Source organism: Lissotriton helveticus, chromosome 10, assembly GCF_964261635.1.
Source record: "Lissotriton helveticus chromosome 10, aLisHel1.1, whole genome shotgun sequence".
NCBI lineage: Eukaryota > Metazoa > Chordata > Amphibia > Caudata > Salamandridae > Lissotriton > Lissotriton helveticus.
This window is the reverse complement of record NC_136071.1, coordinates 896,191,806-896,215,113: the sequence shown is the minus strand read 5'-3', so window position 1 is coordinate 896,215,113 and position 23,308 is coordinate 896,191,806. Positions and strand designations below refer to the sequence as shown.

General features: G+C 41.3%; 1 protein-coding gene across 1 annotated transcript in view; it reads left to right on the top strand.

The window, feature by feature from the left end:
• The window catches only part of LANCL2 (LanC like glutathione S-transferase 2), a 282,523-nt gene that overhangs the window by 154,707 nt on the left and 104,508 nt on the right, over positions 1 to 23,308 (top strand). The window contains exon 4 of the mRNA XM_078663538.1: positions 9,913 to 10,060. Coding sequence (XP_078519664.1) covers positions 9,913 to 10,060 — 148 coding nt within the window. The remainder of the gene's footprint in view (positions 1 to 9,912; positions 10,061 to 23,308) is intronic.

The following is a 23,308-nucleotide window of genomic DNA, read 5'->3' as shown; positions in this document are numbered from 1 at the left end:
CACATCAAAGGCTAAATGTGGAAAGCAAGCACTGGCTGGCTCGTTCTTTAGTGAGAAGAGATTTTATCAAGCGCTGTAATGTTGTTGGAGTTGCCACCCTGAATGGGTTTTAAGACTGCGAATTGCGGAAGATCACAAAATGTTAGGGTGACGCTGAGTGTCAAATGTGTTTCTCTATTTGCAAATTTATCAGCTCTGCCTGTAATGCCACACACTGTTCGATGTTTCGCATCCATTGAATGGAAACTGTGGCCCACAATGTAGTTACACTCACTGCATTAATCACAGTTAATAACAAAATAAACTCACGCACAGACACATTGGCAAAGATTGCATTTGAAATCAGATAAGGACTGGAAGGTGCACACAATCACAGAATGTAAAGGTGATGCAGAGACCCAAACACGTTTCCTAATTTCCTAAGTCAGTTTCTCTAACCGTAATGCCAAAGCCTTGCAATAAAAGTCCCAGAAGACTAAGAGCCTGAGAGTGCCAAAAAGCACAGCTAACAGTGAAGTTCCTTTGGAGAATGAAGGAAAGTTCCTTGTTGTGTTATAGTAGCTCGGACATACAACCTGTGCTTCAAATCTCTTGTGTAGGAATAAATCTTAGATGGAAAGCCCTCCAATGTTGATTATTGATTTTATATATATAGTCAAATTTAGTTGAAGGTATTGCAGAAAGAATATGATTATTTGTGGCACTCCAGGAGGTTGTTATAGAATAAGAATATAAGTTAACATGAAGACAATAGAAATTCTAAATTGAGTAGATCCATTGTAAGAATCAACCGAAAATGTTAAAAAAAATGTTTGTTGTGGCAATTATTGATTCATTGCACTTTCATATTTATTGAGCTGGAACTGTGCCCCACAATATTCACACGGACTGCATTTTAGGAATGAAAAAACATACTAGTATAATTAACGCGCTGTGAGATACGAAACAGTTAATTAAAAAATAAGCACGGGCACAAACGAAGTGGAACAAACTGCATTTGAAATCAACAGACCTGAAGTACATGCTTTACCATTTTCAAAGTTGGAATCTCTATACCATATCCTTGCAACAAAAGTCCACATAAACAGAAATAATGATGGAGCGAGGAAACAAAGCTACAAAAAAAACATGCAGTAGCAAGAAGTGCCTGCTTCCAAAAACTAGCATTTGCAATGCAATAGGTCTCGCATTTACGCAAGATTGAGCTATTGATATTGCAAATAACAATGCCTTTTATTTTTGTTTTCGTTTTTAAAGCATAAATAAAAGATTTTGACATTTACAATGCTAATAGCTTAAACTCGCATAAATGCGAGACCTATTGCATTGCAAATGCTTGTTATATCTGAGCTGCAGAATCAAAGGACAATGGAAAGTATTTCATGACTGTATTAAGCTTCTGAAATGTAGACAGTATACAATTTCTGAAGAAAAATTAAAAAAGCAATAATAAAAGCAAAGTGTTCCATAAACACCGGTAAAACACTTTCAGTTGTTTTTTTATGGTGCGAAAATGAGTAACCACTGAAAAGCACAGTTTTTTTTTTTTAAAGTATTGAAGGCACTGGAAAACATTTAAAAACACCACCAGAATTTACCAAAAATAGAAACTGAAAACAGGAAAGCCTAGGTATTATCTTGTCTCGCCACAATCGCAAGTGCTCAAACATGTGTAGCCCGTTGGTGCTGGCTTGTAGTGGTCAAATTGGGCAGGTCATTGAGCCCTCAGTGTTGTCTGTGTGGCCGGAGTCAGTCGTTTAGGGAGCTGTGGGGGACCTGGCCAGGATGGACTCTTGGGTGCCGAATGTTCTCTTGTCACTGCTGTTCTCACCTTTCAATGGGGACCCCAGCAGTGTTCCTCTGAAATAGTTCTTGCTGATCGTCTGGCCCAGCCGAGGGCCCGCCTACTAGATAAACAAAAGAGGGACTCTAAGGGAACATACAACCAGGGAGAAAGACAAACTAAAGAACATCAGAAGATGTCCCCATCTATAATTAAGGCAATAGCTCTAAAATATAGAAAAATTCACCCACAGAACAGCTCAACTGATTTTTTTATTTATTTGTCATTATTAAATATTTTATCATTTTCTTTAAAAGTAGTCAGACAGACCAAATACAGAAATTCATCCATGGAAATACAACAAATATGTCACATAGAACTATATAAACTTTGCACAAATATTCATAAAACACAAATTGACCAGCCCACAATTAAAAATATCAGAAAAATAAATAAATGTACACACTAAATATCCAACAAACAGGGAACACAAACATCAAACGCATACAATGAATCAAAACACACCCAATTACAAAAATATATAGAACATCAAACATTACAAAAAACAAAATATACAATTCACAGTTATACCATACAGAACACGTACAAAAAAGAAGAAGCGCCGACGCGTGTTTCGGAAAGTACTGAACACATTATAGAGATTCCTTCGTCTGGGCGGACATTTCATGCTTTGATCAGTATTCGTGACCCAGGAGTGGTCATCAAAAAAATAGAAACATAATACAGTGTGCACAGCCGGGCTGAAGAGACTGTCTGTGGGAGAAGAGTTTAAAGAGCATAAAAAAGTTAAAAACAGGACCAATCAGGGTCAAATATTGAGCAAGACATTCACAGTTTTCACAGAATTGAGACATACCCTCCAAAAAGAAAAAAATACAAAATTAAAAAGAAAGGACAAAGTGTATAGATATACACCAGACAATCCAACCATGATTTAAACCTTATATCCCTTAACAGTCGTGTAGAATTCAAGAGAGAGTATCCATCACTAATATCATAAAGCACACAACTTAGCACTCTAAGGGCACCGACTCTTTTACAGAACCTGGAGTGAGAGTGGAACAGGATAAGCCTCCTAGAAGACTGGAATTCCTGAATAAAACCAACAGGAAAAGATGTTGTGAGGACTAATCTGCGCAGAACAAGTGAGTGCTGTAGAATTTCGCCAGAGGGCATGCAGTATATCTGAAAACTAAAAGAACTAGAGGGACTGAATAGGCAGCCTAAGTGCGAGAAATAGGAAGAGAACTAGAGTGCACAGCCACATCACAAAGAGAGAGGGACCCAGTAGCCAGGACACTACTTCGCAGTGCAGTATACCCAATTTACCATGTTTAAATAGGGCCTGAAAATAATGTACAGGTTTCTCAGTAAAGGACCCCAAAACACAAGCAGGGAAATATGCTCCTAAAGGCAAGATATTGGTAGAATCAAAACTCAAGGAGCAAGAATTATTTGCCACCTAAAGGATTGGAAATTACAGGGGAAAGAAGATTAAAAGGCTACAGTAATAGGTACATAAAACCTATTGTTGGAATCTAACTACATGGGGCGTGCAAAGTGGGAGGATATACCACAAAACGCTGAGCTGAATTATAAATAGAGAGATACACAGGTACACTATGTGAGAGGCTTCCCAGGAGGCAAATGCAGGAAAATCACGAAGGTAAGCGTAAAGGCCCCCCAGTCAGCCAAAGCCTGAACACAAACAAAACCAAATATAGAGTCAAAACACGCAAGCCCAATGAGCAAGTTACAAGAGAGTATAAGGGCTTGCATATAAAAATATGGAGAAATCAGTAAACGGAGAAAGGGATCCCGGACACCGCTTACCTAAATCCTGACCTCCGTGAAGCCCCCTGGGCCACCTGCCTCCTCCCCTTCAGTTGGTTGGCCCTTTTGACGTTGGGACCAGTGAGAGGAAAATCACTTTGGCTCAATTTCAAAGGGGTTTACGTACCCATGCTCTTTATGTTCTCCCCAGACGGCCCAAAGGTTTGTCTCTGTCTTTCTACCACCATGAAAATTCTATTACCACTACGACTCTCCAGACACCCATGTCGCCCTCGTGACGTCAAGCAACCCATCCTTCGTCATTCCAACACGCTTTTCCCTAGTAACCGTCACATCAGTTCACCACACTGCACACTCGATAACTGCCACCATGACGAGGTCTTTCTGGAAGGAGCCGCCCCAAGAAAAGCGTAGGGCGGCGCTGAATATTTATTGAGCGTTGAACTGAGGCCGCCAATACTTTCCACTACTTGCATTTCTTTTGAGCGTTGCAGTTTTAATCATGATCTGAAATTAGCAGCACTCCTAATCGAATCCTGACGTTACACATATGTGAAATATTTACCAATTTATCAAAACGCTGCTGTCTTGCAATATATGACAGATATGCAAGGTAAGCAGTCGGTAGTTCATTGCCTTCCCTTCTTAAGTTCTTTTCTTCCTTGTTTCTTCCTGTTTTAATCCATTCCATGAGGCTTTGTTTGGTATTTGTTGGGTCGTGTCCTGGTGCAAGAGAGCTAGCCAGGGAGAGACAGGTGGTTGTCTGTGAACGTGTAAGTGTGTAACTTGTTAGTCACTAATGTTGTGGTTGCTCAGGTTCTGTGGCAATAAGCATAGCAGGTCACACCTAATGACTGTCATATTTGTGGAGAGCACTCCGAAGTGACTTTTGGCGCTATTGACAGTTAACATATGTTTATTGTTACCCAGCCCAATGATACTCCGTTTATCATTCTCGAAAGGATGAGAGCCTGTGTGGACCCAGCAGGGATTGAACCTATAAACATGAGCTCAACGGTAGTTCACTTTAGCGGATTAAATTATCCACTGAACAACCAGACCCACAGTCTTGAAGCACAAATTCTTAAATAAATATGTTAAGCAACACATTGAGCGCTGGTATGTAGGTCCCTATGATGCAGTGAAAAGAGGTAAGTTGTGAAAACATTTAGGGCAATCTGACAGCATAGTTATGCACAGCACTAGCCACAGGCCCGAAAATTGAATGTCTGGTGAAATTTCTAGAAAATGATTAATTGACTTAATATGAAAGTTATTAAACCTCTCCAAATCTAAGATCAGTATGGAAAGCCCTGCGTTCGGAGTTAATACTTTTGACGGTGTAATATCTCATCATGGGTATACTTTCCTAACCAGGTAGGCCGGCATGCATCAATGATCAGGAAGGTTCACTGCTTAGTGATCTGAATGTCTGAAGTTCGGATTCTGGTAAGGGAGGCTCAGATTTCCATGCCCCCGAGGTTCGTAAAATGAGAGCCATAAACTGGGTAAAAATAATATCTGTTACTTACAGCATGCACAAATGGCAGTAGTACACTATGACTATGTACATGCAACCTATTATTATTGTATTTCATTGTAGTAATTATAGATCTCTTTAGACTTGTTAAGGAGCGCTGGACTCTTTTTGAGCTGGGTGTTGGTTTTAGGTTGTCCAAACTGGGCTGTTTTTCACTTATTTGCTTTTTCTTTTGTTTGCACTGGTGTTTTGCCAGACCTAGGACCAACACATTGGATATTTTTTGTTGATGCTGGTGTTTGGCCAGACCTAGGACCGACACATTGGGTATTTTTTGGTGACACTGGTGTTTGGCCAGACCTAGGACCGACACTTTGGGTATTTTTTGCTGATGCTGGTGTTTGGCCAGACCTAGGACCGACACTTTGTTTTGGTAATAGTGCACTTTATGAAACTTATATTCAGGTTATTATTATAAATGTATAAGAGCCTTCAAGGACGTTAAAAATACATTAGTAACATAAGAAATAAAGATTGTTATACAATACATTAATATATATTTAAGAAGCTTTATAAAAATGTAAATATAGAGTAACATATATGTTGATTGAGAGGAGTCAATATTTCTGTGTAGACATCACTTGATGAACTTTGGATATAAAAACCTACATGGCTGTGTTTTTAATATCAGGTAAATAATACATGATGAAGGTTATACACACCTGCCTTGCAGCGGTGACAAATCAGCCAGTCTAGGGTTTGGGTTTGGGCCACCAGACCCCTATTGAAGCTTGTAATTATAATCTATCTGTTCTCAACAAAATTTCATTCTACACTTGTGTTCAAGAGAAATTGACATAGGATTGTTGCATATTGACCTAGGCTGAGTAAGCTAAGATCACTCAAATTTCATGCAGTGTTCACTATCTAATATGTAAATGGCCTTTGGGATGGCCCTTTTCAAGGACAATTTTAATTGGCTGGTGAACTATCTGTTACATTCTTCTAAGGCAATTAAAAACTCGGTAGTGCTTCATTGAAATGCCTAGAAAAAGCACAATGTTACAAATGATTTTAAGTTAAGTCTTGTTTTAAAACCAACTTCAGCGAGCCCTCCTTTGAGTGCTCTGTAGGTGTCTGCAGTGGACAATCGCAGCCAGGGCTAGGTGTAGATGCCTGATTAACCAAAATCAAGCTGCAGAGATTGAACTGGGACAGAGATCCCCACCAAGCAAAGTGAGTATAGGATTGCTGGACCTAGCCCTTTGTGTAGGGTCACCCCCAATATTTTTGCCTTCACCCCATCTGTTATCTGAACCTGTTTTTGTTGCCTTTTAGGACGCTGTTTACCACTGCCATACTTGATAAAGTGTTTGTGCGCTCTCCTCCACCCAATTACAACATTTAATTTACTTGTAAGTCCTAGTAAATTGGTATTACATGTAGCCAGGGCCTGTATATTAAATTATTTCTAGTGGGCCTGCAGCACTTATTGTGCAACCCACTCAAGTAGCCTTTTTAAACCCCATCTCAGGTCTGCCATTGCAGCCAGTTTGTGCAGTTTTAAACTGCCATTTCAGCCTGACAAAATAAACCTTTTGCCAAAACCTCCCTTTTTATTACATATAAGTCACCCATAGGGTAAGCCCTAAAAACCCATAGGGCTGGGGGTGTTGTATTTAAAAGGTTGGATATGCACTTTGAACTTTTACATGTCTCTCAAGTTTGTTTTTTTCAATTGCAAGGCCTACCCTTCCCATAGGATTACATTGGAATACCATATTACATTTAATAAGTGATAATGTTTGTTTGAGAGCAGGTAAGAATGTTATGTTTGGAGACTGAGGAATTGTAATTTAAAACTCTCTTTAATGGTAAAGTCAGATTTCAGTCACAATTCTGAAAATGTCACTTTTTCAAAGTTGTCATTTTCTAGTCCTAACCATTTGGTGCCTGCAGACTGTTTCCTCGGTCTCATGACTAGTGTAGTTGGCAGTTGGCTTTTGTGTATTCCTCCCAGACATCCACAGAATAGAGGGTCCGGTTAGGATGGGCCATTCTGACTTGATTAGAGGTGCAGAGCAGGCACCTGTCACACTTGCACTTCACAGACTGCATTAGCTCGCACACAAAGGAGGACTCTTCACTAGCCAATTGTGCCTGCAGACAGCCTGGAACCAAGGCAGGAAGGCAGGAAATTCCAGACATTTCTTTGGGGACAAGACTCCAGAGTTTTTTTCACTTTAAAGTGGACACAGGTATAAAAAGGGACCACTCCTGAACCTGTCTATACTACAGAAGAAGGACTGCCCTGCTGCTAGGGGACTGCCCTGCTGCTTGAGGGCTGGCCTGCTGCCCGAGAAAGAAGAATTGGGCCTGTATCCTTCATCCCAGGCTGAAGTGACTCCAAGGGTCAGCTGACTGCCCTCCTTTTCTGAGCTACCAAGATATAACAAGCTCCAAAGGCTTCACTGCAACGGACTAGCTGACCTGCTACACTGGACCTGCAAGTGGACCTGCCTGGTCTCTGCTGGAGTGAGGTCCTGCCTCCTAGTTCCTGGACCCTTGGTGTGGCATCAGTTGAGCTATTCCTAAAAGAAAAGGAGAAATCTTGAAGTTTTGGGCTCTTTGTGACTGTAAATGGGTCATTTTGTGCCAAGATCTTGACGCCCTTGCCAGCTGCCAAAGTGAAGGTCTGGTGAACCAGACTCTTCGCTCTACGACCGCTGCCTATGCGCGATCTGCACTTAAGGATACAGCATCGACAGCCCGCAGTGGCAGCCAAAGCAAAGCGAGAGTGACGACTGTCCATGACTCCCAACAGGACCTTCGTGCCACAGTGATGACCGACTACGACGCCTGACCTGCTCTTCGCATTCCAGCGAAGACCATCCCCGACACTGTCCTTACTCCTCACGGCCTCTTCCACCGCAAACTGGACTCTTTATGCTAGACTTTAGAAGGTAACCTTTTCAGCAGGGCTAACGTGGTCCCTATATCTTGCATGCGCTCCAGCAGGGTCTGCCTGAACTTGGGACTTTCACCCGGTCTTGCACGACCAGATAACCGCAAGAGGCACTTTTTTCTTTCAAGCTCAATGCTTAATCTTAAATCTTTAAAATTGCATGTCAGTTCTACTGATCAGATTTTAGTCATTTTGGTGTTAAATAATATTACATTTTACTCAGTTTTTCTAAATCCGTGTGGTATTTTTCTTGTGTTCTGTCCACACTTTACTGTTTAAGCGCTGCATAAATACTTTACACATTTCCTCTACGTTAAGCCTGACTGCTTTTGTGCCAAGCTACCAGAGGGTTAAGCATGGGTTAATTGATTGACTTTTGTGGTTCACCCGGACAAGGATTGAGACTGTTGCTTTTGTTCTCATCTAACACCCAATTATGAGAGCTATTTTACTTTCTGCCATTAACTGTCACAACCTTACTTTTTTGCTTATTGATCTTAAGGAAATGTTTAGTTGCAATATGTGCATTTTAGCAAATGATGTCTCCGACCAAGAGGAATAAGGAATAACAAAATCAACTTGTCAACATGCATCAAGGTGAACGGAATGAGATCCCATTAGATTAGTAAATATTCCAGGTAAATCATGTAGTTATAGTGAAAATAGAAGGGGAGCTAATAAATATCTCTATCTTAGACAATTCAGAGTTTCTATGTATACAGAGATTCCACTATCTCTGTGCATAACTACTTACACCACATGGAAGAGTCTACATCAGTTATTAATTTTAGATGGGTATCTCGAGGACATTAGTTTGTCGACATGACTACAAGCTGTTGAGAAGTTGATAAAAGCAGTAAAAACAGGCTTACCCTAGTGGCGTAACACAGGCTCCCGCAGCCTCCTCAGTGCGGGCCCCCGAGCTGCAGGAGACCCCCGAGCTGCAGGAGGGCTCCTCAGCACAGTACTCAGGCCTGAGAGCTCCGGATTAAATCTGGAGAGGGAGCCTCTCCATTCTACCTTGCAGGGGGGCCCCCTCATCTTTCGTTACTCCACTGCATGGATCACCAATCCGCGAACCGCTCTAGAAGTCACTGATTATGCCCTCAGGCGGGAGGGGACATAAGGGACCATCCTCTCCTCTGCTTTGGGGGGATGAGAGCATCGTCGTTCTTGCTAGATGTCATGGGATGTCAGTGCTCGGCTGGAAGCGCTGCAGTTACTCGTCCACCTACATTGGTGTCAGGCCACGCCCCAACTATGATTATAACATATTTCATACCACCAAGCTTGAAATTAAATGGTTTTTGAGTTCTTCCAGTTTTTGGTAGTTTGTTGCAATGCAACTGCTAACAGATTATTTTAATACTTAACACACAGTCCCTCTAGTCTTCTGATAAGCTGCCTAGAAGCACATTAGAATATGAAAAAGGAATTAAAATAAAGTTTTAGCCAAGCATTTTAACATTTTGAGGAGAACCAGGGCCATATATGTTAAACATTTGGCTAGCAGCCTCAGATTGTACTCAAACCTTCACATAACAATACAGGTGGCACACTGGCTTCTATTTTATGTCTTCCACTAGTATACCTACTCATGTGGCATTTAAGGTGAGTAGACAGGGACATTCTATGCTAATGATTCACTAGCACATCATACAAACAGCCCTGAAAGTCTTGGATTCTGAGACTGATGCCTTCTTAAACAAAATTACACTGAGGAGATTGTGCTAGTTAGTCCTGTGTGCATCCTTAAAATACCATTATCTTGAATACACCCTTTCAGGGACCAATATGATTCATTTTATTATCATTTATGTTTTATGTGGAATGATTGTGATTTACATTGTTTTTTGTCTTTTTGAATAGGCTTCTACAGCTTCACAAGTCAGTAGTGAACCCAGATGCTGATCTTCCAGATGAGTTGTTGTATGGCAGAGCAGGCTACCTGTATGCTTTGCTGTACGTAAATACAGAAATTTGCCCAGATACCGTACCCCAGGAAACAATTAAAGAGGTCAGGAACTCCTTTTCTTCTAAAATTGTAGCAACGTTTGAAGTATCATCATTTAAAATGTGAAGTACATGTTTTAAATGGATTCTTATACTTGGTAAAATTATATTATTATGAAGTGACTGTTCAAGCAAGGACGTCGTGAAGCACGCCCATACGTAGAGCCTTGGAATGACTTACTATGGGCCTTATGATGTGTCAGGTAGAGGGATGTCTTCTAGGCTGATACTAATCTGCCTGATTCCAAGTTGGCCAGGACGTCTGAACACTAAGTTACAGGAGCTGCAAAACCGTGCTATGTAATTTCATTAAACACTAGATCCAGGTGTTCTAGCTGGGATTCCACAGGAAAGAAACCCTGGCTGGGCTAGAGGCTGCTGCCTGCTGAGGGCAGTGGCTACCTGAAGAAGCACAGCCTGGACCCTGCCAGACCACTTAAACACAACAGAGGAGCTATCCATGCCCCCACCATCCTTGTTGCCTCCTCACAGGCACTGCACCCAACATCTTGAGCAGCAAAAGTCCTGGACCATATGAGAACAGGTGCATCTGTATCCCACACCTATTCCACTTAAAATATAGCCGCAGGCCATAGGCATAAGCCACATCAGATGACCCAGACTTCGGACCCCAAATCAAATCAGGCATGTTGATTTTTGTGAGTACTACATTTGGGATTTCGGAGCTGGTACCCTCTTGGGGCATGTCATGCTTTGAGAAATATATGTCTAACAGTGGCGGCTGGTGACATTTGAAAGTGGTGAGGCGGAAACTGATAATCATACTGCACCGTTGCGAGCGAGCGCAGCGAGCGAGCCCGAACCCCCTAAGGAGGGTTCGGGGGGATTTTCCCCCGAGAAAATTTTGAAAAAATAGTGGAAAAATGGTGCATTTCCAAGCAAATTTGAGGACGCAGGAAGGTTAATAAAGCAATTGTCAAAGTGCAGGTATTACATTATTAAAGAGCTGTCATATAACATACTAGGTAGCTGCTTATTCAGTAATTCAGTATAACAACAGAGCTTCATAACAGACTTCAAGATACAATGATGAGAACCTCACAGATTGTTATTATTTAAACTGCAAACAACAAAACCAACCACTTTTTTTTATTTAAACTGCAAACAACAAAAGAACCAACTAAACAGGTCACAAACTATCACCATTCAACATATTTACTTTTTGTATCTAAATTCAGCACGTCTGTCTTTAAGCGCAGCAAATTTTTCAATTACTTGAACGTTAAAGTCAGCAATATTTTGGACAAGCTTGCTCTCTATAGAGAGCATTGCCAACGCATTCAGTCTTTCCTGAAGCATGGTGTTCCTCAGGAATGTCTTAATCCTCTCTAAGGCGGAAAAAGATCGTTCTGCCTCTGAGGCTGTCATAGGAGTTGTAATGAAGATTTTTAGAATAAAGAAAAACCAAAGGAAATGATGGACGGAGCGTTGACAATACAAGCACTCACCCCCAGTCAACTGATCTGGGTTTAATCCATCACCGTTTTTTAGCCCACTCTGCCACCCCAGTTCAGACATGGCCATATGCAAATCAGTCTGAACCTGTGCCTCATGAGTGAGCTAAAGAATGGTGATGGATTGTTCCCATGAGGCACAGGGTCAGACTGATTTGCATATAGCCATGTCTGAACTGGGGTGGCTGAGTGAGCTAAAGAATGGTGATTGATTAAACCCAGATCAGTTGACTGGGGGTGAGTGTTTGATTTGCTCAAACGCTCCGTCCATCATCCCCTTTTGTATTGCTTTGTTCGCCCTAAGTGTGGCAGGGTATGCTCAGACGTGAGTCCCTTGCTCACTTGGCCACTGGATTCAAGATAGCCTGGCTGATGAGGATTATGAATCCGAAACAGGTCCCAGGATGCTTGTTTCCGGTCCAGGGAAGACATGGCTTGGCAGTTCGGGCTGGACTGTTCCCATGAGGCACAGGGTCAGACTGATTTGCATATAGACATGTCTAAACTGGGGTGGCTGAGTGAGCTAAAGAATGGTGATGGATTAAACCCAGATCAGTTGACTGGGGGTGAGTGTTTGATTTGCTCAAACGCTCCGTCCATCATCCCCTTTTGTATTGCTTTGTTCGCCCTAAGTGTGGCAGGGTATGCTCAGACATGAGTCCCTTGCTCACTTGGCCACTGGATTCAAGATAGCCTGGCTGATGAGGATTATGAATCCGAAACCGGTCCCAGGATGCTTGTTTCCGGTCCAGGGAAGACATGGCTTGGCAGTTCGGGCTGGACTGTTCCCATGAGGCACAGGGTCAGACTGATTTGCATATAGCCATGCCTGAACTGGGGTGGCTGAGTGAGCTAAAGAATGGTGATGGATTAAACCCAGATCAGTTGACTGGGGGTGAGTGTTTGATTTGCTCAAACGCTCCGTCCATCATCCCCTTTTGTATTGCTTTGTTCGCCCTAAGTGTGGCAGGGCATGCTCAGACGTGAGTCCCTTGCTCACTTGGCCACTGGATTCAAGATAGCCTGGCTGATGAGGATTATGAATCCGAAACCGGTCCCAGGATGCTTGTTTCCGGTCCAGGGAAGACATGGCTTGGCAGTTCGGGCTGGACTGTTCCCATGAGGCACAGGGTCAGACTGATTTGCATATAGCCATGTCTGAACTGGGGTGGCTGAGTGAGCTAAAGAATGGTGATGGATTAAACCCAGATCAGTGGACTGGGGGTGAGTGTTTGATTTGCTCAAACGCTCCGTCCATCATCCCCTTTTGTATTGATTTTTAGAATAACCCTCACACACCAACCTGGTTGGTGTCATGCTTCATCATCGGGTTCCCAGCTGAGGAGCCGAATGCTACTCAGCTGTGTAGCATTCGGCTCCTCAGCTGTGCTGCGACACCTGATTACAGTAGAGCAGTATTTTTCTGAAATTGTGATGAAGTGGTGTATTAAAAATATCTATGGGACTTTAACTGATCAAAAATTCTTTATTCCCAGTGGCCCAGGATATAATAAAAACTAGTGGATAACTATAAGAGACTTATTTAGTTGGGTCTAAGTTATCTGTTAGGTCGACATGTTTCAGCCCATATACAAATTGTGTTGAGCTTTCTTCAGGACCTTGCTCACAGTGAATTAAAATGTGGTGTGGGTGAGAAATCGGAATGCGGAATCGAGAATAGGTTTTGAGCCGGGTGAGCCCTTTTACACAAGTAGGGAAGCTAAGGGTCTCCTGCCCCGGGTCCCGATTTACTTTGTATTTCCGTAACCAATGTAAAATACCGCAGGTGGACGCGAAATACGGTCAGTCCACATGGCATAAGCCAGCACACCTTAGCGTGTGTGCTGTTTAAAATGCATATACATGTGGTGTAATTACTATTTTGCCACTCACTTTCACTTTTCTCAACCACACCACATTTTAATTCACTGTGAGCAAGGTCCTGAAGAAAGCCCAACACAACGTAAGGCAGTTGTCAGGCAGATGTTCTCCAAAGTTGGTTGGTTATTCATAAGGTTTTCCTCAGGAAAGAATTGGGTAAACTTATACCTCTATAACAAAACAGAGTGTTGAATTAGCACTTTGGACTCGCTTTACAAAGAAATTTCCATGACTAGCTTCAATTTGGGTGTGCAAAATATGCACTTCACGAGTTTAAATGCCAATCTAAGGACTCGCAGGCCACGTGCCCTCGAGTCTTCTCGACTCCTCCTCCTTCAAGGTTTGGACCAAACCACGCACAAGCATTACTCCAGGGCATAAACACACTAAAATAAAAATAAAAGATGACAGGCCTGCCCCTCGTAACTACTTTGGCTTAATCACACTGGGGGCAGGTCTTCTGCATGAAACAAGGCTGGCGTAGATAGCACATTCGCTCTATATTGACATCCCCGCTAAAATTCACAAGAGTGTACCATTGATTATAGTAGATGTGTCCACTAAAACACAACATTGAGAATGGCTTGTTTTCAGATGCATGGGCAATAACCACATTAGAGCATATTTTAATAAATGCATGATGCTCCATGTCTGATATACTGCTCCCGGTAAATGTGCGGTTTACTATGGCAAGATAATTCTCTTTTTATATGTTCAGATAATACAGAACGTAACACCAAGTAGGTGTATGGTGTATTGGCATTTGCATGCAGAGTGTGCGAATTCTTAACAATTTGCGTTGTCATCAATTTTGAACTAGGAGTGGTCTCAGGGAGTGTATTTCCAATGGCCTAGCAAGTATTTCTGGGATTTTGGGAGAGGAGTTAGCCGTGTGGCTAGAGCAGTCGACCTCGAACCTGGGGTACCGGGTTCAAGCCTTTGCAACGACGCTCAACATCCTGTGATTTTGGGCAAATCACTTAATCTTCCCGCGCCTAACAAAAACGAATGTGCCCATCTGTACCGAAACTGGTGCTCATGTAAAGTGCTCTGATACCTGATATCTTCGGGTCTAGTTCGCGCTATATTAAACTCTAAAAAAAACAAAAAACTTTCTAACTCCAGAAAACCTCTCCAACTCCTACCTTTTATTATTTTGTGGATAATATACAGTATTCCAGTGTAATACACAGGTAGCAGCATGCCCCGTTCCGTAGGGCTCCTCGTTTGATGTACTTTTCAACTAAGGTGGAAGAGAACTCGGTAAATACCTCTTGTATTCCTCTTTCATATATACTGACATTTCTAGACATGGCTTTGCCCAAATAATACACCTTCTTGAGGCGTGTGCAAAGTAGGGGGAAAAAATTCTCCAAATGTTTCCCACTTTTTCTGTGTACTGCAGTTTACAGCACACATACGAAGTGGGAAAAAGCTCTTAAGTATATCTGGGAATTTCATACAAAACGAATGGTGCTGTACTGCTCTCTTCCACACAATGCAGCACAACAACTTTGCTTGCTGCGCTCTGTTACATGATATATTAGTAAATATGCCCTCAAGTTTGGCAACGTTAGTGTAAATTACGACTCATCCTCAAAAGGTGTTAGCAGATCTGCAGTTAAGAACTGGGCAACACAGAGTGGCTGTACACCTTTATGTGGTAGGGAATCAACTATGGTAAGCGGTCATATGAACATAGCTTGCTTAGATGGAGTTCTCAGGTCTCTGATTTTATTATCATACTTCAGAGAATGATAATTAATAGCAGTGGCAGCGTGTTTAGGATGATCTGTAGGGAAAACATAAATAGACGAAATGCCACTTTGTAGAGAGCGAGCACTGCTAGGTGGGACACTCGTTTGCTCTGGCAGCGATAAGAAATGCTGGGCATATGGAGGTGAGCCTTTCATCAGGTCAGACTTTCAATTTTAGAATCAATATCAGTGGCTTACAGAGTAGTGACAGATTCCTATGGCATGGGCTTATATTTAAGAATCAACATAAATAGATCAGTGGCTGGAAGTTTACGGAAGGAGTGAGAGGATGTCTCTCTCCTTGGAGAGGAAGATGTGAATATTTTTACTGGGTGAGGTCTGATGTCATTCTGAAAACATGGCAGCAGCTGGAAGTGAAAAACCGCACTGCCACTGATATGTTATTCCATGAATCAATCAAAGGCAGAGCAGAGAGAGCGCGCTTTAGGAAGAGATGCCGCCCGATGCACATGTGCCGGGACCCTTTGCTTCACATCGGGACCACTGAAGCCCGTGCTAATTAAAAAGGCTTTGTTAAAAAATGCAGAATTGTTACATGATCGATCGGACATTATTTATTAGCTTCCTAACCCTAATGCATGAGCTAATTCAGGAAACATATGTTGCTGCCTTTAATACCCCTGCCAAAGATTCCCTTTCAACTATAGAAAATTACATGCATTTATCCATCTAGGCACTGCACAGACTTGCATTGCAGCTCAGAAATACGTGTTGTTATCTGATGTGGTGGTCCGTCTGAGATAGTCGCCCCTAGGCCTAGTTATTACCGACCCGACCCCTGGGGTCGACTCGGTAATACAGTGCCGCCCAGGATCACACAGTGTCCGGATTCGCAGGCGCGCGCTGCATTACAGCACTGGGTGCGAATAGTCAAGCTTTTTGGCAATGTCCGTGAAAACAACATTACGAACGTCAATGATGCCTCCCAAGTCCCAAAACAATTATCAGAGTAGAGACTAGCCAGTTCTAATAATCACGGGCCTCCACTTCCAGCGCAGCGCGCGCACACATTACGGGTGATTCAGAGTATTGACACACACACTGACACACATAAAATCATCACTCACTCTCATCATAAACTCAACTCAAGGTAGTAAATTCATTGGTTGGTGGCATAAGTAACTAACTTACGTGGGTGGGGGGGACGCGGTCTCGTCTCGAATGATGTCAGTCAGTCACACTAGGTCGGGTGAGGTCCCTCCAGGCAGGCGTTCCAGTGGCAGACACCAGTCAGTCAGTGAGTGGCATAAACTACACACACGTCTGGTCACGAGTCGAGGTGAGTCGACGAGTCCGACAACAACAGTCACGCGCCCCACTGCTAGAGACTACTAGTATGACTCATCATGAACATCATCAGTCTTAGTTTCACTTTCACTTACTGTTGTTGTTGTCGTGGGCCTCGGCTCGTGGCATGAATCCAGCACGCGCAGTGTGGCCAATCACCAACGCCAATGCCGTAGATTATTTTCCGGTGTCAGCGCGAGAGCGACAGCCCACATTTCTTCAACTTCCAGCAAACTTTTGAAGCCAAGTTCACCCCAGAGCGTGTGGGCTTAACTTGTCAGGGGGGCCTCGCATTCTAATCAAGGCTCCTGAAGGTGTTATTCCCCCCTCCCCCGGCCTCACACAGCAGGATTATGTACAGTGTGCCAGGCCTGTGAGGAGAGATCAAACACCTCGCTTGCCACTCTGACGGGCACGGGGTTGCAGGATTGACTGCACAAACATTCACAGTAGGGAGGGGAAGCTGTCTGGGGTCACCTGAAGGAGGGCCTGGTGGATTCCAGGGTGATGTGCAGACCTGAAGGGGGGGGGGGAGGGTTGGGGGAGCTCCTGGGTGGTCTTGTATCTGCTCTGCACACAGAAGGCTTCACTCACCCTATGGCTATGTTTAATACACGCTCCTTACCTCGTTGTTTTACTTGCAGCCCATAAAAGTGCCTTGTGAAATACCATGTGGAAAGACGCCTAGTTTTTACAATATTTGTAGGAGGTTTTTCATTTTTCGCAAATGGATAACTTTCAATCAAATATAACGTGTTGTCTGTCTCACTGACGATACAATAACAACCCACTGACACCCATTATACCCAAGTAAACATAAAATAAGAATTCCTCTTTCACCCTAGAACATTTGTCACAGGGCCCTTTCTTTCACGACTGTGAGGCCTTGTGACATCTAAGAGAGACGCAACGACACATGAAAGACAGCATTTCCACATGTTCCCCCAACTGCTTCATATGCAAAAGTACTTCCCTGGAATTTCTTATATCTTTACGCTTCTCGAGGCCCCCCGCCTTATGTCAGGAAGGAAAGATGAAAGTAGTTAGAGACTACAGCGAGGTCTCTTCTTGGTACCATAGACTGACCCTCCCCCTTTAGTGACTTTAGACCTGTTGGTTAATTAAGGGTTACTGTTGCATTCTGCTTTTCCTTTCCTTCTGTCCTTTTTTAGTGTTGTTTATAATTACCTCAGCATGGATCTATGATGTCACATAGAGTGCTGGATGTGTATCTTTGAAATGACAGTTGATTATATCTGAGGCTGAGCAGCTGGATGCTGCTCCCGGTGGGGCCTGATTCCTTACTTATTATTACCTTCCTTTTACCTAATTTTAACTAATAAATACCAACTTAAGAATACCAACGTCTACTGGATCTTCTTACTTTACAATATATATTATCAACATTGCAACAATGGCGACGATGGAGAAAGAACTACGTGTGCAGGAACTGAATTTACAATATGAAACTACAAGATATGAAGAAAAGCTTTTAAATGAAGACAAACAAAGCTTTTTGATACCCCACCGGTGTCATGTCACATCTGACAGCCTACAGGAAACATCTACAAAGGTATGTTTCAAGCGTTGGACTTTATGTAACTTATTGAATTTTATAATGGCACATTTATATACAAGAGCGTCAAGATGTTCAGAGCCCAACTTAAAATGACTATTTATATTTCAAGAGCAAAGATGTGAACCTTTCAGCAATTTAAAATGACTATTTATATTTTAAGGGCAAAGATGTGAACCTTTCAGCAATTTGTCTGAAACGACTGTTTTCATTTTGTCTAAAACCTTTGAAGATAAAATAAACAGATAACTGCCCTATTTCAAAGTGGATTGTAGCGAAACAAATGAGAGGCACTTTTAAGGAAAGAAAGCTATCTAGTCAACTCATTACCTGCAAATATGGTGTACAAACTGCGAGCAGTGTTTAAAAATAATTGTGTGCCAGCGCGCTCAACTTAACGGAGCATTTCATGAAAAACTCTGACTCGTTCATGTAAAACTCTAACACTCACCGTCCTGTTTAGGAATGACGGTTGAGTTGTCAGTTGGTCTGCAGCGATCCTTGCCCTTCCCCTACTTCAAGCTGTGTGATGACGTCTTCTTAGTGTTTCGAGGAGTTGGCGAAGTGAGCTCTCCTCACGTTCTACTTCCGTGATGACAGCCTATGAGTCAGCGTCTCTGTTCAAGCATATTTTCGCAGTGTGCCATCGGGCGAAGACGTGACTGACAGCGTGATGTTTACTGCGTGCTGTCGTCATTAATCAGGCACTGTCCGATGTGTAAGGCACTAACGGAGTTATTTTCCTTTATGCGCTGATGTCATCCTGGATCGGGCGCTTACATTCCTACAGCGTTTCTGACATAAAGATTTTCCTTTCTGGGTGTCTGCCATCGTGTAAATCAACGTGTCACAGCGACTGGCACGCTATGTTGTTTTGAAACCCTGCAAGTCTCTGGGATGTCTTCGTTTCTATTTCAAAAAGACAAGGTCAGATCTTTGGGATGTTTTGTTTCTATTTCAAAGAGACAAGGTACAGTTTATTTATTCACAACAACGTATAGCATGACAACGGTGACTACTTTTATTATTTTAGTTTCTTATTTTTCATAAGTCGCTATTTATATATATTTTAATGTACATGTTGTGTTATGAATGATTTATGGAGCTTTTAATTGCTGAAATTGATCGATTAATTTATTTATGTTATGAGTGATATTCTTATTTACTGTTAATGCAGGAACCATTATATCCTGAAATTGATAAATTAATTTATGTACAAAATACTTTAAAAGTCGATTTTAAAGGTCAAGTTTTGATATGCAGAGTTATAGAAATGTTTGAATTTATTCATAGAAATGAACCACATTCGTGCTCAATTAAATTGAGGTGTTCATTTAGTTATTGATATTCATATATGCTGAATTTTGATGAACCACTTAATTAATAATGCTCTACTTTAAATAGAGGAGTTCACACTTTACTGCGATTAGTTATACAGAGTCTACATTTATTACTGAACTTTGAGGAGTTCAATGTTGGTGTGTATTTCTTGAACTTTGAGGAGTTCAATGCTAATGTGTATTCTGATGTACTTTGAGGAATTCAATACTAGTGTGTATTTTAAAATTGTTGCGGAGCCACATAGGTGCTCATGGTTTGAGGCGCTCCTGTATTTTCTGAAGTTTAGTTCTCCAGTTTAGAATTTTATGATGCATATGTTGCGGAGCCACATACGTGCTCATGGTTGAGGTGCTCCATTTCTTTGTAATCAAATTATATGAGGCTGCAGAGTCCTCAGATATGTTCATTCACGTTTTATTTTGCTGAACCACGCAAGTGCTCTTTTCAATAAGAGGTGTTCAGTTACAGAGAGTCGTTAGGTAGCCATGTACCCATACATTAGGTGATATGCGCTTTGTTCTTTTTACTTTATTTAAGTGTATTTCGAATAGCGTGACAACTCCTACGTCCTAAATTGGATATTCTATAGGGACGCCACCTTGTTTAGATTGTTTCCCTTTATTGCTGTTCATGACAGTCTGGCCAACGGCCATGATTAGTGATATTTTGGGTTTTTCTTTGAAAAGGGGATGGTTGTATATAATTACTCTCTGGTTTTATGCGAGAAGATATTATTCCTATATTCATCTTTCATGATGATATATTCCTAATTCATGATATTACTTATAGTTATTCATTTTCAATGTTGACTACTCATTTCATGATATTACTTACAGTTATTCAATTTCTATACTGCTTATTAGTAATCCTGATTTTATCACCATCAGGACATATTGAAATTAATTTCTCTCATATATTCGTACTTTGGTTGCAGTCAATTTTCATTTAAAGGATTATTAAATGTGTACGTTTGCAGGATGTACTTGTTGAACCACATATGTGCTCTAAAGATTTTTAGAGGTGTTCAATTTATTCAATGTTGTAAGAGCCCAAATTGCTCTAATTTTAGTATGTGAACTACATATGTGATCTAAAAATTTAGAGGTGTTCAATTTGTTCAAAAAATTTGTAGGAGCTCCATTGCTCTATTTTATTAAGTGAACCACATTAGTGCTCTGATATTTTAAGAGGTGTTCACATGGTTTGATATTAAAGAGCCACAGGGTGCTCATGTATAGAACCACATGGGTTCAGTATATTAGATGTTAGAACCATAAAAGTTCAGTAATTTAAAGAGCCACAAGGTGCTCATATATAGAACCACAGGGATTCAGTATATTAAATATTTAAAGAGCCACAGGGTGTTCTATAATTGATTCGATATTTGAAGAGCCGATGGTTGTTCAATTTTAGAGATGTTTTTCATTGATATGAATCATTTAAATGCTCTAATGTTTTTCAATGTTATGAAACATTTAAATGCTCTAATGTTTTTAGAGGAGTTCATATGTAATTTACCAAATCCATATAATTCCATTCTTATGGATTTGTTATGTTATAGGTGAATGTACTTACTTTCATACTTTCACCTTTTAATGTTTTTACCTTTTATAATTTTGTTATTGTTTCTATTTCAATTTTGTTATTTTGAAAGTAACTATACTTCACTTCTTACTTCCACCTTTTGATATTTTATCTTATCTATTTACGTTACTTCCTTTCATACTTTCACCTATTGATGTTTTATCTTTTCTAATTTTATTGCTAATTTTATTATTTTGTTTCATTCAAGGGGAAAGATGTGTTGCATTCTGCTTTTCCTTTCCTTCTGTCCTTTTTTAGTGTTGTTTATAATTACCTCAGCATGGATCTATGATGTCACATAGAGTGCTGGATGTGTATCTTTGAAATGACAGTTGATTATATCTGAGGCTGAGCAGCTGGATGCTGCTCCCGGTGGGGCCTGATTCCTTACTTATTATTACCTTCCTTTTACCTAATTTTAACTAATAAATACCAACTTAAGAATACCAACGTCTACTGGATCTTCTTACTTTACAATATATATTATCAACATTGCAACAGTTACTCTTATTATGAGATGCAGGAAATCACACATTTAAACAGTCGGAAGTGTTGGTACTTGAGTTATGTAAAGGGAGGTTGCAATCGGTTGCATGTTTTGCAAGCTAAACTGAGAATGTGACAAGAGCTTGAGCAATGAACAAACGCCCTCTAGCTGTATGCTGTGACTGAAAAATTGAACTACAAAAAAGTGTGTTTGTGTGTGTGAGTGTGTGTGTGGGTGTGTGTGTGTGTGTGTGTGTGAGAGAGAGTGAGAGTGAGAGAGAGGGAGAGTGTGTGTGTTACCAAGTCTTGCGGACTGAACAACACTAAAGAAAATGTCATATATGCTAATTAACTTGCTATTGTTGTTGTTACCTAGTAATCACCATATATATCCCGGGGGTGGATGGGGGGAAGTGTGTAGGGCGTGGGGCAGCCGCTCACATTTCCACACCTCAGTTTAAGTGGCCATCTCACCTACTCGAAAAGAGGCTTTCTGGTGCTGCAAGCAACCAATTTTTGAGATTAGCTGCATCTGTAGTTACACAAAAGATGTTAATATTTCACTTCTGTTCTTGTCTTTTCTACTCTCCACACCTCACCCTTTTTTCTCTGTCTCACCTTCCTCTCTCCCAACTTCACCCTCCTTTCTCTCCACTACAACTTGCTGCCCCACCCACGTCACCCTTCCACCGACTCAATTACAATAACTTTTATTCAAGTATTAATTATTTAAAAAAATTAAAAGCCATTGTTATTTATAATATCAATACATCTAAGTCACATAAATACAACACATATAGCATTACAAATGCTATAGGTGTCACATTTGCAAAAGTAATAACTATTGGCATTGTCATACACAATGCCAATAACTCAAACTTTAATGCTGCGAGACCTATTGCATTGTAAATGCTTGTTATGTTCTGTGGATTTACTTATGCTGCAGTTGTTATTATAGCTAAGATAATCTTGTTACATGTATTCTGCACTGAAATGGACTTTATTGAGAGCATTACAAATAACTGTGTATGAAATTCTTGTATCTGCACATTTCGGACAAAATGTTACCGCTAAGTCACAACTATAAATTTAAATGCCTGACAGTCTAGTAGGTTTTGTTGCGTGCCTAACCCTCTTTCTGATCAGGTGAATTGAAAGAGATGTGTGGACCATAACTTTTCTGTTATCCCCATTCGAACTGGTAAGTTGGTACACACCTGTACTTTGCTAGGAGCCAAAGGCTCTTAGGTAATATAGGGATACAAAAGTGGTCATTGTGTGAGTAGCTGTTGTAAACTAGTAAATAGTAAATATATTCCCTCTGATGCCACATCAGTGTCTGCAGCATCTTCTAAATCAAAAACATCTATCGAAAAAATTGATACTTTAACGTCAGAATATAGTAGTTCGCAGTTGTGACCACACACTGAGGGCCTAATTATGATGATGCCACTGTGCTAGTGTGGGCACTGATGCACTGTCTGTTCGACCACCCTATAACAAGTTGGTTGGTCGGACTGCGATGCGAACGCCACAACTGGCAGGGATCAGAGATCCCTGGTAGTGTTGCAGCAGGTTTGAGGCTGCAATATGCTTGTCAATGCCGCTGCTGCACCGCCAAGCATTTTATGAGTTCCTCTCGGCCACGGTTTTCATGGCGGTGAATTCCCACTGTGTATCAGTGTTTTTTATTATACTGCTGGTCTAGGGAGGAGAGTCTGAATAAGTCAGGCAGGCTCAGGGATGGCTGGCATTTTCTGTTCTTCTGATGTGGACATGATTTTCTTGGCTGTGGTGACAGCAATGGCACATTATAGATTTAAATGTTAACACGAGAAGTGGGG